At 33.6% G+C, this 20,246-nt stretch overlaps 1 protein-coding gene across 2 annotated transcripts in view; it reads right to left on the minus strand.

The window, feature by feature from the left end:
• The window catches only part of LOC117914815 (haloacid dehalogenase-like hydrolase domain-containing protein At2g33255), a 42,814-nt gene that overhangs the window by 1,925 nt on the left and 20,643 nt on the right, over positions 1-20,246 (minus strand). For both annotated transcript variants that reach the window (XM_034830301.1, XM_034830300.1), the window contains exon 3: positions 12,402-12,462. In XM_034830301.1, coding sequence (XP_034686192.1) covers positions 12,402-12,462 — 61 coding nt within the window. The remainder of the gene's footprint in view (positions 1-12,401; positions 12,463-20,246) is intronic.

Below are 20,246 nucleotides of genomic sequence, written 5' to 3' on the forward strand. Positions count from 1 at the left end.
TCATTGGGACTTATGGACCCAGTCAATTTATTTTCCATCAGAAATTCAATTATGGGATCCTAAATGTGTATGCGCCAATGCACCCTAATGAGCATGCAAACAAATATTCACATTCTCTCTCTCTCTCTCTCTCTCTCTCTCTCTCCATGAGGAAACCCAGCCCCATTGCCACATCAGGACATCTATGCCATGTCTACTGGCCACCAGTGTTCCACATCAAAAATGTTTTCCAACTCATCAAGTTCACAAGTTAAAATGCCAGTTGTAGAATTAAAGGGCTTGCACTCATGAGGGGCTCAATGTAGTATAATGGATCAATAATTGAAACTTGGTCAGTCTCCAGCACCATTAACAATTTGAAAGTGAAGAATGTGGATGACCACACAGAATACAATCAGAAATTATCAAAGTCAATTCCAGCTTGGGTGGACAGATGAGGCCTGTTCCATAGTGGAAACCCACACACTCTAAAACAGAAGTTAGCAACCATCTTCTACACACTTCTAATTCATAAGGATACACTGTTAATTCATCGAACATAAAAGAAACTGTGTAGAGTAAAACTCCTATCAATACCTCATTCTCATTCCATTTCATCCACAATTCAATTGAAAGCCTCTTTCATTTTATATTGTTCTAATTTTATTTTTTATTTCTCTCAAATTTTTATAATTTTGGGACTTTGGTTGAAGTTTTTTGAATAATTTAAATTATTAGTTTAATTTTAATATGAGTTTCATATTGAAGTTCAATTGAGTCCATGACTATAAAGACTCAACATAGTGACTCATCAAATGTGGTTAACATTTATCACCTTATTACATGGTTTATGGCCAACCTTCTCAATATTATGGGATGGGGGTTCAAGTTCAAATGATGAAAAATATGGTATATAAAGCTATTTTCCTATGCAAATGTTATACAAAGTTTTGGAAGATTTAAAAAATCAGGATATATACAAAATCATTTTTCGGTGGGTCAAAGCACAGGTCAAAGATTTTTCAGCGGGTCAAAACGGTCAAAGCCAGCAAAATGCTGGCCAGGAGGTTTGAACTTGGTCTTTCAAGTTCAAAAATCAACCCATGCACCACTAGGCTAACATGCTTTCACTTAATATTATGGCCTACATTTTATATATTGTAAAAATAAAATATTAAAATAAGGTTTAATAAATACATCAATTTTAATTATTTATTTTCAAGTTCTAATTAATTTATTATAGAAATCCAAAAATCATGAATTAAATACAAATATAATAATTATACATATATTATAAAGTAGATAAATTATCATTTTAGTATTAAATTTATTTTCAAATTCGAAAAATTATCATTTTAGCATTAAAATGCATTTTCAATATCACCTTTTATCATTATAAAATATCATAAATTATATTATTATGTTAGCATACTTACTGTTTTTTATTGTTTAGGCAGATGAGAGAATGAAGGGTGCTTCCTATTTTTTAGGAAGTTAGTTTTTATTCCTATCTGCCAATTTAGTAGAATAGTAGAATTAAAAGGGCAGATCATTGCAAATTGTTGGCTTTATGGTTTTGATGAATAAAATGCAGTGCTTGAGATTGTTTCTATCCTTTTATTAGTTTTTTTTTTCATGGTATCAGAACTAGGCTATTTGGATGGCACAATTAAAAAACCAAGCACAAATGATCCTTCCTATCCAAGTTGGGAGGCTCAAATTCAATGGTCATGGCTTGGTTAATTCATTCCATGGAAGATAACATTGCTAATACGTATATCCTCATTCCCAAGGCTAAAAGGATTTGGGACGCGGTGACATTAACTTACTCAAAGCTTGAGAATTCATCTCAAATGTTTGAGCTCCGCAATAAAGCTAGAAATCTGAGGCAAGGGGAGCATGATGTGACTCAATACTACATTGATTTGACCAAACTATGGCAGGAATTGGATCTTTTCAACTCGCCAGCATGGAAAGACCCAGATGATGCTATACTATATCGAAATATGGTGGAGAGTGATCGGATATATGATTTTCTTGCTGGCCTCAATAAAGGGTTGGATGATGTTAGAGGAAGACTATTGGGTTCAAACCATTGCCTCAAGTTGAAGAGATTTTTGTTGAAATAAGACGTGAGGAGTGTCGTCAACGAGTTACGCTAGGAGGCTCAACAATTTCGACCATTGAAACCTCAACATTGGTTGCTCGTGGTTCAGATAACCGTGCCGAGTCCAGAGGGAATAAAAAATGGTGTGACCATTGTCAGAAACGAAACCACACCAAAGATACCTGTTGGAAATTGCATGGCAAACCCACTGGACTCCAAGCCGATCTCATGGCCGTGATGGTAAACGATTTTAGGTGATGATTGAATCTAAGATAGAGGCTACCTCTAAAACATCCACTGTTTTCTCTGAAGAGCAATTAGAGCAAATTCGGAAGATATTATTTGCTTCATCGTCGTCCTCAACATCACTTATGGCAAAAAATGGTATCATTATGACTGCGTTTGGTGGTCTTACGGAAAAAGGTGAGCCATGGATCATTGATTGTGGGGCAACAGACCATATGACTAGATGTGAACAATGTTCACGACATATGCACCGAGTCCTGGTAATCATCAAGTAAAAATTGCGGATGGTTCTTTTTCAATTGTTGCTGGTGTTGGAATTATTAAAATCGATCCTAATATTAGCCTTCAGGCAGTCCTTCATGTGCCTAACTTGTCATGCAATCTTTTGTCAATTAGTAAAATTACGAAGGATTTGAATTGTGTAGTAAATTTCTCTCCTTCTGTTTGTGTTTTCTAAGACCAGATTTCGAGGAAGAGGATTGGCAATGCTAGGGAGTTTGATGGTCTTTACCATTTTGAGAGTGCATCTTCTATGGGTGGTCATGTTCAATTGACTGTAGGAAATTCTTCTCTTTCTAGATCTCAACAAATAATGTTATTGCATTGTCGACTAGGACATCTAAGTTTTGTTTATTTGAAATATTTGTTTCCTTCATTGTTTCAAAAACATGATTCATTTCAATGTGAAGTGTGTCAGTTAGCTAAGCATAAACGTGTTTTCTTTCCTTCCTAACCATATTGTGCTTCGAAACCTTTCATGTTGATTTACAGTGATATTTGGGGACCTTCACACATTTTAAGTTTTACCAATAAAAGATGGTTTGCTACTTTCACAAATGATCACACACATGTTTGTTGGGTGTATCTTTTAAAGGAAAAATCTAAAGTTGGGATTGTTTTTCAAAATTTTCATTCAATGATAAAAACCTAATACAATGAAAGTATTAAAATGATCCATACCGATAATGGTACAAAATATTTTAGTTCGATCCTTGGGGATTTTCTCATAAAACATGGAATTATACATCACAGCTCTTGTGTTAGCACACCATAGCAAAACGGTATTGCTTAAAGAAAAAACCACCATCTTTTAGAGGTTGCTCGTTCTTTACTATTCACATCCAATGTTTCAACACGTTTTTTGGGGAATGCTGTAACGACCCCCTCCCAACCGTGTAGATATTGTCCCCTTTGGACCCAAAGGGGCCCTCACAGCTTTAAAAGGCGTCTACAGGGCTAAGAGAAATCCATACTTATATAGCGTCAGAAACTTTCTCCCTTATCTGATGTGGGATGTTACAAACAACCCCCCCCCCCCCCCCCCCCCCCCAATGCAGACACAACGTCCTTGTTGTGTCCCATGGGATTGCGGGGCCAAACAAATGAACACCCATACGAGGCCAAACAAACCCCCATACTAAGGTTGGAGATCGACTTTGATACTATTTGTAATGACCCGCTCCTAACCGTCAAAGGGGCTCACACGGCTTTAAAACGCGTCTACAGGGTTAATAGAAGTCCATACTTATATAGCGTTAGGAATTTTCCCCCTATCCAATGTGGGATGTTACAGATGTTGTGTTAACTGCATGTTATTTAATCAATCGGATGCCATCTCGTGTTCTGAAGTTCCAAACACCATCAAATTGTCTTTCTGAGTCATACCCAGATTCACGGTATTTTTCAAACTTGGACTTTAAAATTTTTTGTTGTACTTCTTTTGTCCATAATCTCGATCCAAACTGAAGCAAACTTGATCCTCATTCTTATAAGTGTATTTTTCTCGGGTATTCAACTACACAAAAGGGTTATTGGTGTTATTCACCAGAAAAAAGAAAGTATTTTGTGTCTAGGGATGTTACATTTTTTGAGAACCAACTGTTTATTACCAAAAACTATCTTCAAGGGGAGAATATACATGCAGCAGATATTTTTTTGGGATTCTTTGAATTCGTCTTCTAGTGCTGATTCAAATTCAAACTTGGGGTTATGAGAGTATTTTTGGGAATTTTCTCCTGATTTTCGTCCAACAAATTCTGTCCATTCAGAGTCAGTTTCTCCAATTCAAATCTGTCCAGATTTGTCAACTGAAAATCCAGCCACAACTCAGCCAATTCAAATTCAAATTTCAACTGAATGCTGTCCAGGTCCATATACTAAAAATCTGATCACAAATCTGCCAATTCAAATTCAAAATTCACCTGAATTTTCTCTTGGAGAAACTCCAAATTCAAATTCAAATATCAGTCCACCAATTCAAAATTCAAATCTGCCAATCAATCCATTAATTCAAATTTCAAATCCGATGCCTACAATCAAGGAGCTTCAATCGACAAGGAGAGGACAGCTACAGCCAATTGAGATATCCTACTCACGAAAGAAACATTCAAAAAATATGGAAATACCAGATGCTTCTCACAGCCAAGAATCCAACCCGGAATCAGGTATGGAAACAAAACAGTCTGACCAAAACATTCCAATTGCAGTGAGAAAAGGAGTCAGGTCCTGTACACAGCATCCCATATCCAACTTTGCTACTTATGAACATTTGTCTGACTCTGTTCAAGCTCTAGTTTCCAACTTGGCTGTCATGAAAATTCTGAATAATATTCATTGGCATGGGAGAATCCAAATTGGAGAAAAGCAATCAGAGATGAGATGCATGCTCTTGAAAAAAATGGTACGTGGGAGGTTGTGCCGAAATTAAAAGAAAAGGTGCTAGTGGGATGTAAATGGGTGTTCAGTATTAAGTATAAAGTTGATGGATCAATTGAGCGGTACAAGGCTTGGTTGGTCGCAAAATGATACACCCAAACGTATGGCATTGACTATCAAGAGACATTTGCACTAGTGGCAAAGATAAATATCATACGTTTTTTATTGTCATTTGTTGCAAACTTGGAATGGCCTCTACAGCAACTTGATGTAAAAAACGCCTTCTTAAATGGAAACTTGGAAGAAGTCTACATGGAGTTGCCTCTTGGATTTGATGAAGAAAGGAAAAATGGTAAAGTATGCAAATTAAAGAAGGCTTTATATGGTTTGAAGCAATCGCCAAGAGCATGGTTTGGTCACTTCACCAAAGCAATTCGGAGACAGGATTACAAGCAAGCTCAAGTAGATCATACCCTGTTTTATAGACATAAGAATGGCAAAATTACTATTCTTATAGTCTATGTTGACGATATAATATTAACCGGGGATGATGTAAGGGTGCAAACTAGTAGAAACATCGGTTGATTCAAATGTGAAGATCAGCACACAAGAGGCTAGTAATCTAGTAGATCGTGGGAGATATCAACATCTGGTGGGAAAGCTTATTTATCTATCTCACACTAGGCCTGACATTGCCTTTGCAGTAAGTCGGGTTAGTCAATTCATGCATGCTCCAACTGAGGAACCCATGGAGGCAGTTTATATGATTTAAAAATACTTGAAAGAAACACTTGGTCAAGGTCTTTTCTTTGGGAAAAATGGTAAAAGAAGCATAGAAGCTTATACGGATGCTAACTGGGCAAGAACTATTGATGATAGGAAGTCTACTTCCGGATATTGTACTTTTGTTTAGGGAAATTTGGTAACATGGAGAAGCAAGAAGCAAACAGTTGTAGCTAGAAGTACTGCCGAAGTAGAATTGAGATTGGTAGCTCATGGAATTTGTGAAGTGTTGTGGCTAAAAATTCTTTTTGAAGAGTTGGGAGGTAATGGTGAAGCTGCCTTTAAGAATTTACTGTGATAATAAGGTTGCATCAACATCTCACACAATCTGGTTCATCATAATAGGACGAAGCATGTTGAAGTTGATAGGTATTTCATCAAGGAAAAAATCGAGGATGGTACTATTTGCATGACTTATGTACCTACTACAAAACAAGCTGCAGATGTTCTCACCAAAGGACTTCCAAAGCCATTGTTTGAAAAGTTAATAGACAAGTTAGGCATGTTTAATTTGTATAGTCCAGCTTGAGGGAGAGTGTTAGCATATTATTGTTTTTTATCATTTAGACGGGTGAGAGAATAAAGGGTGCTTCCTATTTTTTAAGAAGTTAGTTCTATTCCTATCTACCAAGTTAGTAGAATTAAAAGGGCAAATCATTGGTTTTATGGTTTTGATGAATAAAATGCAGTGCTTGAGATTGTTTCTCTCCTTTTATTAGTTTTTTTTTTCATATTCATATATCAATTTCTTCATATCTCAATTATAATATATGTATTATTACTTCTTATATCATTTTTCAGAAGTTTTCCAATATTTTCATGAGTTTTAATCAATTTTTACTTCACCGATATTTTGTATCAAAATATCCACCAATATTTCCTGATATATCTTGGATATATTCGTAAATCAAGTTACTGGTATATCTGTCAAACCAATATTTTCATCCTTGAATAGGAGAACTTCAAGTTTTCCATCCATGGAGAGGCATTTTATTATTCAAGTTTGCAACCTCATATTTATAGTAAAATCTTGATAAATAAATGTTCGATAAATTAACCTCACTTAAATAATAAAATATTTTGTTCCCAACTTAAGCCAATGTACTAAATTAATAATCTCGTTAAATGTATAAGATAATAAATTTTTTATAAATCCTTAAGGGCCTAAAGAAATATGAATTAACGATGGATAAAGTACATAAAAAAATAACAAACAAGAATTCACAAAATGGTATTAAGTAACTTTTTATTACTTTGATTTTTCTGAATTCAATTCTTTCTCCAAACCATCATATATATGAAACCTTTTTATCTTTCATTAAGTTTTGATACCACATTTCTTACTTAAGAGTTTTCTATCTTTCATAATTAATCATCATTTCTTATTTTTTTTGGAGTCTTTTAGGTTTCTATGTATTAACTTTTGACCACATCCATTGTTTTTAGAATACATGTATAAGTACTCTACAATAGAAACATAATATACTCTCTAAATTAATAAATATATGTGTGTGTATATATATATATATATATATATATATATCAATAAATTAATGAATTATTCATTTATTGATAAATCAATCTTCTTTTTGATAAAATGTCCATCTATTTTAACATGTTATATCCTATTATATTCAATGGGATTATGAGCAATGCCTATTGTTATTTTGTTCTCACAATACAACCTCATAGATCTTTCAATCTCTACCTGCATTTCTTTAGTAAAGTTTTAATACACATGAGTTAGCAAATACCTAAGGTCATAGCTCGAAATTCAACCATAGCACTTAACCTGTTACTTTTTACCCCCACATAGTCACCAAATGGCCTCCCACAAAGGCACAATATCCAAAACTGGACCTTCTATCAATCATTGACCCTCTGTAGTCAGCATCGGTATAAGCCTCTACATGCATGTGATTATTTTTAGATAATAACAACCTTTTGCCTAGAGTAGCCTTTACATATTTTAAGATCCTCATCACAGTTTCCATGTGGTCTTCTAAAGGAGCATGCATAAATTCATATCCTATGCTTACAACATATGCAATGTTTGGCCTTATGTGAGACAAATAAATTAATTTTCCAATAAGTCTTTCATATCTTGCCTTATCAATTGGTACTCCTTCCATTGTTGCTTCTTGCTTATGATTTTGATCCATAAGGGTATCTATAGGATTACACCCTAACATTTCAATTTCATTTAATAAATCAAGAAACACTTCAATTAAGATATATAAACCCTCTTTGGAAACTGTTCTTGAAAACAGTTTTCTATTCCTCAAAATAAAAAACAATTTTTTAACTCAAAAAATACATGGACAAACTTCTAACAAAAACAAGTGGTTTTTTAAAACAAATTTTAAGTGTTTTCAATTTTTTTTTTAATATTGTTTTAAGTTAACAATTGAAAATATAAAGAATACTTTGAAAACTGTTGTATTATATGTAAGTGCATAGTATTTTCATGGAGAATAAGTTGAGAAGACTGTTTTTTATATTTGAGTTCCCAAATAAAATTTTATTCAGTAAAACAATGAAGAACTGTTCTCAAAACTACTTTGAAAACGTTTCCAAACATACCCATAGATTCCTATCATTGATCTTGCTACGTCAATACTAAGAAAATGCCTGAGCTTTCCCAAATCTTTGATCTCAAATTCCTTAGCCAATTTCTCTTTCAATTTATGCATCTCCTAGTCATTTCTAGTGACTATGATATTATCAACAGACTAATAATAGTCATCCTCTTTCATATATGATGAACAAATTAGGGACTCCTTGACTTCGCTAGTATCCAAATTTGACAAAAGACTTAAGCAAATCTTTCTAACCACACCCTTGGAGATTGTATCAACCCGTAGAATGATTTTTCAACTTGCACACTTTTCCATTGGCGAACCATCCCTCAAAACTAAGAGGCAAGTCCATGAAGACCTCTTCTTCTAGATTCTCATGCAAGAAAGCGTTCTTGAAACCAAATTGTTGAAGTGGTCAATTTCGATTAGCATCAAGAACTAGTAGGATTCTGATGGAGTTCATCTTTGCAACAAGTGCAAAAATTTCCTAGTAGTCAAACCTTGTAGGTTTAAGTAAATCCTTTAGGGACACTCATCTCACTTTATATCTGTCCATAAAACCATCAGTGTTGTATTTGATGGTAAACACCCACTTACATCCAACTAGACGCTTCCCTTTAAGCAAATAAACAATGTCCCATGTGTCATTCTTGTAAAGAGCTTTCCTTTCTTCATTTATAGTTTCCTTCCACTTAGGATAAATAGGAGCTTTTTGCATATTTTTGGGAATTAAACCCAAGGTCAAATAAGTGGTAAATACCATATTTTTGTTGTTTATCCTGTGAGAAGGCAAAAAATTGGACACAGAATGTTTTTGTACAATACAGCTATAGGAATTGTTCAGGTCAGTATCAAACACTTGAGTAGCATTGAAAGGATTCAAGAGAGTAGAATAAGGAGGAATAAAAGATATACCTCCTTCCATAGTTGATGATTGACCATGTACAAGAGATACAAAGCATTGTTCTAACATAGTTTCCTCATGTCTTCTTGAGTAGACAAGTAACTCTAAATTACCTTTGACAGGTTGGGTGGTCGACACCGATATCACTTTCAACAGTTTTACCATCTCCAATATTTTGTTGATCCCCTTACCCACCCACATTTTCCCCCAATATTTTCTTATTTTCCTAAGTGGTGACATTGGCAAAGGTACTAACTAAGCTTGAGATGATCTTCTAATCGCAATTTCTCCTCCTAAAGATTAGTTTTCTGATGATAAGGTTGTTTTTCAAAGAAAGTAACATCCATTGTAACAAACTTTTTATTCCAAAAGATGGGTGATAGCATTTGTAGCCTTTTAAGTGGGGAAGTAGTGTAAGAAAATACATTTAATGGCTCTAGGTTCAAGTTTAGATTGGTCTTTGCTTTGGGATATGAACAAAAGCAATACAGCCAAAAACTTTTGGAGAAAGTGATCTAAGACATGGTATAGGAGAAAGATATTGTCTCAATGTTCCAATAGGAGTTTCTGAATCAAGGACTTTCAAAGGCAATTTGTTTATCAAGTAGACTGCCACAAGGGTGGCATCTCCCTAAAATTGTTTGGAAACATTCCTAAAAAACTTTAAGTGCCTGAGCTACCTCTAAGAAAATGTCTATTCTTCAATTTTGCCACCCCATTTTGTTAAGGAGTATCAACACAAGTAGATTGATGAATAATACTTGTTTGTGTAAAGAAAGCACCTAGATTCTCATTGAAATACTCCCCCTCATTATCAAATCTAATCAACTTCATGTGTGCACAACATTGTTTTAAGATCATCATGCAAAATATTTGACAGTGGGAAAAGTTACATATTTTTCCTTTTAGCGGTATACCCATGTGGTCCTATTGTAGTCATCAATAAAACTAATAAACCACCTAGCTCCAAAGAAACAACTTACCGATGAGGATCACCACACATCAGTATGGATAATATAGAAAAAGAACTCTCACTTTTTTTATTACTCAAAGGATAAGGAACATGATGACTTCTTGCCAACTCACATACTTCACACTTGAGTTTGGAATGATTTAAATTGATTCACAATTTAGAAAATAACCTTTGCAAGTAAAAGAAATTTAGGTGTCCTAATCTCTCATATACATTATCCAATTGTCTTCTTCTACTCCCTTTACTAAATTTCTCTTTATTTGATAAGCTTGGATTTTTCTTAATTCCTTGGTATCTAGGAGGTAAAGATCATTTTTTGACTTAGCATTGCCAATCATCTTCCACAAACTGAGATCCTAAAAAATACAATGACTTGGGAAAAAAGCTACAGAGCAATTCTAGTTTTTCAACAATTTACTAATGGACAATATATTGCAAAACATGTTAGGAACATGTCATACAGGAGAGTAATTTTTAATGAGAAAAACACATTTCCTTTACCACTTACAAGGGTGAAAGATCCATTTGCCACCTGCACCTTTTGTTTTCCAGAACATGGCATATAAAATGAGAAAACATAAACTTCTTTGGTCATATATCACTAGCTCCTGAATTAATGATCCAGGAGCAAGGAAGATCAAATTGCTCCTTTGTAGAAGGCAAGCTCTTACCACTTAGAGAAGATCCTGCATTGTTTGTAATGGTAGAATTTGCATCTAGTAATGCTTCTACTTGAAAATCTTTGCTGTTTTTGAGGAATATTTGATTGTAAGATTGTTCAGTCATATTGAACTGGCATAGTTGATTAACACAACACAACAGACGAAAACGTTAAAGAAAGGAAAGGGCAAAGACGCCAAAGAAGAGAAAGAAAACAAACCCAGAAACTACTATGGCTCTGATACCAAGTCGGATAAAACCTATTCTTTTTTTTATTCGAGAGACAATAGCATTTATACAAGATGATTAGCATATTCTAACCCCTAATTACTCCTATAATTTAGCCCTTATGCAATTGTCCTACCATATACGATAACTCCTATAATTCAGCCCTTACACAATTGTCCTATCATAACAATACTTCAACAATTCTACCAGCTATCACTTATTAAAAACAAAATTAAATTAGCCAATTATTTTTTTTTATCAGAAACGAAGAAAAATATATTAATAGAAGAAAAGATACAGGAGAAAGAAAAGTTACAAAAGAAAAAGAAGAAACCAAGGGAAGGATGAGAGGTCCTTCCTACACAAACTGAACAAAGGAGAAAACTCCCAACAATAAAACTCTAAAAACAAAGAGAAACCCCAACATTCTTCAAACTTTTGAAGCGCAACACACTTAGAGGGACTCCTCTAAAAGCTTCAGTACAAGAAGCCCATAGAAAAGAATAGAACCGAATCAAATCTCATAACATCTCTTCCGTTCTCCATTTATCCTCAAAGATCCTATTGTTTCTCTTTTGCCACACCATCCAAATCAAGGTAAGGCAAGCGATTTGCCAAAGTGTCTTACCTCTTAATGAGTTCCCCAAACCTTTAAAAGTAATAACCAACATGTCCTCAAAACTCTTTGGAGAGTCCCAAACCAACCCTGCTAGATTGAACAACTTGTGTCAGAGTCCAATGGTAACAGGACAATGAAGAAAAAGGTGGTCAATCGACTCTCCATTTCCTTTGCAAAGAATGCACCATTGAGGACAAAGGGATTTGTAGGGTCTTCTCAATTGCAACTTATCATTGGTGTTTACCTTCCCATGTGTTACTAACCAAGCGAGGGCCTTAACCTTTGAGGGGGCTTTTGAACTCCACAAGAACTTGGCCAGAAGGAACAAGATAGGATTTGAGACTTTTGACAAGGCCAAGAAAAAATATTTCACAGAAAAAAAATCCTGGCAAAGACAAAGACCACGTTCTTGAATCTGCCAAAGAAGGAGAGAAAAGCACAGAACTAAGGGAGGACATTAATCTCTGAAGGAGATCAAATTTCTGAATCCGTAAGATTGCAAACTCAAGGAATTTTGCCAATTTCCAACAAGCAACACCTAATGCAGCCTATAGAATAATAAATAAAAACAACAAAAATTATGGAAAACAATTATAGATGGAAAACTTTGTGCCATGTTTCACAAACTTTATGCACAATATCCATTTTTATGCTCAAGTGAAATTTACCCCAAATCGTTGATGAAACAAATCAACTGCTGCTTTAACATTGCGAGTAATTAATCCCCTTCTGAGAAAACAAAATAGTAAACAATTCATCACCATTGATCTATATCTTTGACAGAAAATAGCATCACAATATAAAAAACAAGTTGATTTCCAATCAAAAAGTGTAAGTTAATAAGATGGAATCCTCATATGACCTTCCATAGGGAACCCTTACATGATTTTGACACATGAAAAATAAATAAATAAACTAGTTGCTAATTTAAACAAACTATCACATAGTGTGTTAAAACTTGCAAATGGTTTAAGACAAATTTCATCAATAAAACACACACCAGAACATCAGTTTATTGATGAAACTTAAGATCAAATACTTCATCCATCTTATACATGCAAGTGAGACTATTTAATCCACGGCAAATCAAATTCATCCTCAAGTTCCCACTACCTTCAAGAAAATCAAACATGCACCTCTAACAAGATATAATCATATAAAGCAGTTGTGGTACCTCAATCCTGATATAAAACAAAGCTTTTGCTTCATAAATCCAAAATTTCATGCATGTAAGAAAATTCACTAAGCTCCTCGATAGTTTGTGCCTCTATGATCATTTTTATCCAGAATCAATAATAATTTAAAACACAAAGTAGAATTTAGCTCAAACTACTTTTTTAATAGGATTAGGGATGAGTAATCAGGCCCATACACAAGCCTACATGTCCAAAAAACCAATCACATTGGATATAATGAGCTAGGCTTTCTGATGAATAAGATTGACCCTTTCAATTCACAAGGAATAGTTCATAAAGTTAAGGTTACTTTTTTATTACTAGTCATTCATCTATCTCATTCAAATAAAACCAAAGGGCAAAAGTTACGGAGGGATGCATGGTGTCCAGATGCTCCTCTTATAGAGGAATGTCTATAACCTTTCAGGATTAACTTAGACAAGGAGGCTAGGAAGAGCAATTATTATTGTTATATGGGAGACACATCAGAATGATTTTTACAAGTTTCAATGAGTTGGAGTGGTTGCACTATGCATAGTTCAAAGTCATGGTATCAACCATTAACAAGGGAAGTCTCAAAGCGAATCGATCTTGGGATCCTAGATTACTATCAGATGGTATGCATAATATGCTGGTTAAAAGGTTCAAAAAGCACTAAAAGAAACTATGAAATTATCAAAACTAAATAAATACATTTAGATGGGATCAAAAAATTGTAAAAACAAACTTATATCACATTTAGTATTGTTTAAATGATCATAAAAACATGCATTCAAATTTGTTTGTAATTAATATATTTTCCTTGAATTAATCATGATCCAAGTACCAAACCAATTACTCATTACCTAACTCATGACCTAATCACTCAATACCAATACCTATTCCTTAGTAAAACATTATCATACTTATTTTTATACCAAATACCAATTTTTGATCATTAGTATAAAATATATTGGAATTGGAGCTTGCTAAATAAGAATTATTTTTTATTTTTAAAAAATAAAAAAACAAATACAATTGATAACAAATTTGTTTGCAAAAGTATTTTGAAAATTTTTAAATTTATTTCTGAAGTGTTAAAATACAACCATTTTAATAAATAAAATGATAGAAGAACATACATAATAAAGGTTATTCTTTTAAAAGAAATTGAATCATCCTAGAAAAAAATTAACATTTTTTTTTTCAAATGTACTCAAAATAATGCAATTATAAAAATTCAAGACATTAGTTTTATTTTTATTTGAATCAACATATTGAAAAACAAGTATGTTAGCATAATATCAATGTCCAATTTTTACACCAATATCCGTATGCATTTTTTATCCTCATGTTTACATCCTGATTCTTTTATATTATCCCAAATACCCTTAGCCATTTTATATATGCCTAACTAACCATGAACCATTTCATATAAACCTAAACACCCTGGAAAAATGCATATGCCCATTTCATCAATGCATCCAACACTAAAAATACCCGCTTTGTAAACCCAAATAAGTCTCAATTGTTGAATACAACCTCACCTCACTTGTGAAACTTCAACCTTCAGAGGAGGCTAATCTTATAGTTATAGAGCTTATGAAAATGGATAAGTGGATTTCTTCTCCATAATCATAGATGAAAGGCTTTTTTCATTCATTGCAAAGATTCTCTACCTTTTTCCTTTAGATAGTTTTTCTCTAGTTTTCATTGGATTTGGTTCAACTCTAAATTGTTTCTAAGTCATCCTCCAAAACATCTCTGAGTCTACAAATTCACCTCCGAGGCAACCAAGTCGTTTCTTAATTTAGTAAACAACTCAACTCATATATCAATTGTTGCATACATGGTCGAGGCAAAGACTAGTCCACTAAGTCATATCGATTTCAGCCGAGATTTAGAACCTTGACATTATGATCTTCAAAAGTTGTATTCTAAAAAGATCTCAAGAGGAAGAAAGGACACAATGATGAGGTAGGAAATGAGAATTGCAAGTTTTCACTCTGATCTTTTTAAAAGGCTCTGGTCTATTCAACATGTAGACGATAAATTTTTTAGCAAAAAGGATGTGCTTTGTTTCAATTCCTACTAAAGTAACAAATTTTATTTAGATGATGGTAAAAGATTTGGGAATGAATATTTCATTGGATATATATATATATATATATGAACGAGTCATATTGATAGATCCCTTATTCCTCCATTTTCAAGTGGATGCAGGTTAGATTTCACTTTCATACTGATACCATTAGGGGCACATAAGGTGCTTCCTCACGTACCTTATGCACTAACTTTGGCTTGGTAGATTAGAACCATTTGTATGAGAAAAGAAAGAGATTTGAAAAGAAATTCTCATATTGTGTTGTAGTGAATTTGGAAAAGAAAGATTAGATGAATTAATTTGATGGCTACACAACAAATTGAAGAGTATAGTTGTTATGGATCTATTTCTTCGGAGCCTTCATTCAGATGCTGATTTGATTAGTCGGTGCTTTTACCTTTGAGATCTGGTTCAAGTGGCAAGGGGTTGGGACAGGAATATGGAAGGTTCAAGTTCAAGTCCCAGCTACGACAAAAATAAAAATAAAAGTAGTGTTTTCCTTTTTTTCATTTTATTTATTTATGCTTTCATAGGTTGCTATATGCGTGCAGCCATTAAGTAAATAGTAACCTTGCTTCATTTCCTTTAGTAAAGAAAAGGGAAAAAAATTTAAAAGTTCAAGCAAGTAAATAGAAGTCATGATTGAAAACTTGGACTTAGACCATAAATTCAACAAGACATTAATTCCATCATTTTGGGTGGGAAAATATAAGGTTGGAAGAAGCAAATCCATTATCCTTTTATAAAACTCAAAATTCTTATAAGGAATAAAACAAACATCCTTTATGAAAAGGAGAAAAAAAAAAAAGCACACCTTTGTGAAGCTAGAAGAAGAAGATGAGAAAAAAACACCACAAATTCTCAAAGAAAAATAACAAAACAACAGAGAGAGAGAGAGAGAGAGAACATTGAGATCAACAATCTAGAAGGACAAAAAAACAACTTTATGAAACTAAAGAAGGATAAGAAGAGAAGAAAATTTTGGGGGAAATTTTTACACAGCCCTAAAAAGAGAGGAAAAAAATATTGTCCGAAGCTAAAACTTGGGATTAAAGGAAATCAAGGAAGAAAATAGTATTACAAAGAAAATACTCCTTAAATGACGGGAACCAAATCCTTTTGCCAAAGATTAGAGCAAAGATAATTTTAGAACACACACACATATAAACACAAATATAAAGAGTTAAATAATGCATGCATATAATTAGGTTTAAAGTGTCGGGAAATATCAATAAAAAATTGTTGAAATATCATGTATTGGCACCCCTTGACATGATATCAACCATGGAAATCTTGGTTGAGAGATTTTTCATTATTTTTCCTCTTTTATTGCCGATTTATCAACAAAATTTCAATATTATACCAATGTTTCGGATATATTGGCAATTATTTCAACCACAAGTGACAAGTCAACACCGATTTTCTTTCCCTTAAAATTCTTGTTGGGATACTAGGTCGGAGCTCAAAATTGGGCTCAATTCCAATCCCCGACGCTTGTACTAAGTAATAGCAATGAAGGCTACTAAATACAACATTGCCTTTTCTCCTAGTTTTGATGTGGGATTGCTTTCTAAAGGCTAAATAGAAAAGCCACCTAAATATGCAAGTGTAAGGTTTCAACCGATGACCTTGAGATTAAAATGAACAGTCTCTACCACTAGACCAATTGTACTTTGTTAATATCAATTCAAAGAAAAGAAACATCTATCATATGCTAATCTTTTATATATTATATATTATAAATTAATTAAAATAAAATTATTATAAATAAACCAATTTTAATTATTTTATTATGTATTTTATATAATAATTTAATAGAAAACAAATGTAAATTTATAAATAAAATTATCAATATTTTTAAGTAAAAAATACTTATATATCATCATTTCTTTTATATCCTTCAATATATATCAATTTTCTTGTTAAACAATTCAATATATGTATTTTTTTTTTATCATTTTTAAAGTTTTTTCCAATATTTCTGTGAGTTTTTTTTCTTATAAATTTTTATCTTACCAATATTTTATGTCAAAATATTCATCGATATTTCCCTATATATCCATAAAATTAAGTTACCAATATATCCATCAAAACCAATATTTTCATCCTTACACATAATGACTTCTTGCTCAAGTGATTCTTAGAGGTAATTTGTTTATCTCTCTATTTGCGATGACATAAAACTAACCCATAATCTCCCTAACCCCAACATAATTCCTTACCACTTGAGCGAGACCTCAAAAGATTCTCGATACAATATATCAGGGGAAAATAACTCTTAGTAAGTGTTGATCATCTATATTGCCCCATGAAATTTAATATTATTAAATCACATACCTAAGGAGGTTATTTCAAAATTCCTATGTTTGAGGGACATTTGTAGAAGATCTTCACCTGGTCTCTTATCTAAACTTTTTTATTTAGAATTGCACTTCTAATGCACCTTCCTTGTATACTTTGTTGATTATACTTTACATTTTCATAGGCTTGCCCTCTCTTTTTTTTATAATTAGAAATAAATTTGATTTGCATTGCCTCACCTCCTTTTTATACTGAATTCATTATACTTTGCATGCACATTAAGCTTGCCCTCCTTTTTTATTTACCTTGCCTCAACTTTTATTATTAAAATAGATAAATAAATCAAAGAATGGAGAAAATAGTCAAATAAAAGCCACTGATAAGAATGAAATTCAAAAATCTAATCAAGGAAGGAATGAAAGGAAATAAACAAATTCCAAATTATTTTATCAAGGATATTTATGTAATTTTGCAGCTTTTTTTTTTTATCAAACATAAAATATATTGATAATAATAAGGGTGAGAGGTCCTTCCCTTAATGTACAAAACCTTATCAAAGTAAAAGTATACCCTTCACTGTACAAAGAGAAATACTTATAAAAGCAAGGACAAAAACTCTCAAAAATCAAAACCAAACTCTCTCAAAAATTATCTACCCCTTTCTAATTACAAATCGAAAGTCAACTAAGTAGAATAACATTAAGGGGAATTCCTTTAAAATTGACGGTACAAGAAGCCCAAACAAAGGAGTAGAAATGAATAAGATCCCATAAAATTCCTTTCGTTCTACACTTTTCCTCAAAAATCTTGTCTCAATCCTACCTAGGACATCTGCTACAATGGTAAAAAGGAAAGGAGAAAGAGGGTCACCTTGTCTCAATCCTCTAGTGGCTTTAACCCAACCTTTGGCATTTCCATTAACTAAGACTACAAAACTCATTGAAGACAAGCAACCCCTCATCCAAGATCTCCATTTTGTGTTAAAACCTTTCCTTTCAAGCACATGGTCCAAGAATCCCCAATCCACATGGTTGTAAGCCTTTTCAAAGTCAATTTTGAATACCACCCCCTCCTCCCCTGACCTCTTTTTCTCATCCACCACTTCATTGAGGATCAATACTTCATCCAGAATTTGTCTCCCTTCAACAAAGGCTCCTTGAGACAAAAAAAAATTGTTTCATTAAGCACTCTTCTTAAGCGCCCTGACAAGACTTTAGCTATAATCTTATATAAACTTGTAACCAAGCTAATAGGTTTAAAATAAGAAATTTTGGTTAATTGACTTTTTTTTGGTACAATGACAATGAAAGTGGCATTGATGCTTTGATTTATTATCCCATTACTGTGGAACTCCTCAAACACTCTCAAAAGGTCCTCTTTTATCTCTTCCCAACACTCTTGATACACCGCAATGGTAAAACCATCCCCGGGGCCTTTTCCTTGTTCAGTTGGAATACCATTAGGCGCACCTCCTCTTCAGAGAAGGCATGCTCTAGCTAAGCAGCACTCTCTCCAGAAATGGGTGACCACTCATATATTTCCATTCTCCAAGAAGCACCTAAGGGTTTGGAGTAGAGTTCTCTTTAAAAGTTCAATATCTCTTTTGAAATAGTTTGATTGTTATCTAGAATTAAACCCTCTTCAGACACCAAGGAATTTGTGATTTTCCTTTTTCATCTCCCATTGGCAACTCTATGAAAGAACTTAGAGTTGCAATTTCCTTGTTTGATCCATTTAACCCCAGATATTTGCCTCCAATGAACCTTTTCCTTTAACAAAAAATCTTCTAGATCCCTCTTTCTAAAGGCCCCCAAAATGGAGATCATAATTCAAGTTCCCTTCCTGCTCAATTACATCAATCCTTGCAATGTCTGAAAGAATATTATTCTTTTTCTCTCTTGAAGCACCAAACACCCCTCTATTCCACTCCTTCAACTTAACTTTAACAAACTTTAGTTTCCTCATAAATCTATGACCTTCCCAACCATCATCCTGACACTCCTGCCACCAACATCTAAATCTTTCCTTAAAATCAAAATAGAGCAGCCACATATTCTCAAATCTAAAAGGAGTTTCAATGCATCTTCAGGACATTTTGTTTCAATGCATTGATAGTGATCAAATTCTTGCCATAGATTTTTCAGCATATTAGCATATTTCGTGACTGTCTTGTTTCCCATTTTGCTACTCCAATCTAGACATTTATTTCATATACTTAGGCTACATCTAATGCCTTTAAGTATGTGTGGTGAACAACATCCCAAATGTCTTTAGTAGTTGCCAGGAACATACATGTATAACCGATTTTAGGAGTCATTGAGTTCCGCAACCATACCATAATCATTAGGGCTTACTCGTCCCAAGCATCAAACCAAGGATTCTTCTCTTTAGTTCGGTTCCCAGGAAATGGCTTAATTTCTATTTTCCCTTTAGAAAGGTACAAACAAGTTGTGACCATTTCAAATCCTTTTTTCCATTAAGTCCGTATGTCGCTTGAATATTCTACCATTCTCCTGTGATATGACTGGTTATGACTTCCTCAGATTAAGTGGTAATAGCAAGAGTTTCCGATACTTTTGACATTTTTTTTTTTGAAATATATTATATAAATAAAAAATAAAACTGAGGGTTTAAATAACACATTGAGTCATGTTACAACCCTAGCTGATAGCGATCAGGAGTAGCAGTGGCCTTCATCGGAGATCCTAAGGTCTCAACCTCCTATTGTATCGACAGTGCAAGGACAAAGGTGGTCTATGGGGTCTCCTGTTACCTTCGCAATGGGTTTGCAATCTGTATCTGCAGTGATAGTTACAAGGATGGCAGTGTGAGCCTAAAGTTGTAGCAAGCCAAAGATGAGGGTGCCGACGTGATCTCTGTTTGCAACAATGGCACGACAATGATGCAAGGTGGAGACAAGGGTGACATTGTGATTTCAATAGTGGCGCAACAAC

Source organism: Vitis riparia, chromosome 5 (genome assembly GCF_004353265.1).
Source record: "Vitis riparia cultivar Riparia Gloire de Montpellier isolate 1030 chromosome 5, EGFV_Vit.rip_1.0, whole genome shotgun sequence".
Taxonomy (NCBI): domain Eukaryota; kingdom Viridiplantae; phylum Streptophyta; class Magnoliopsida; order Vitales; family Vitaceae; genus Vitis; species Vitis riparia.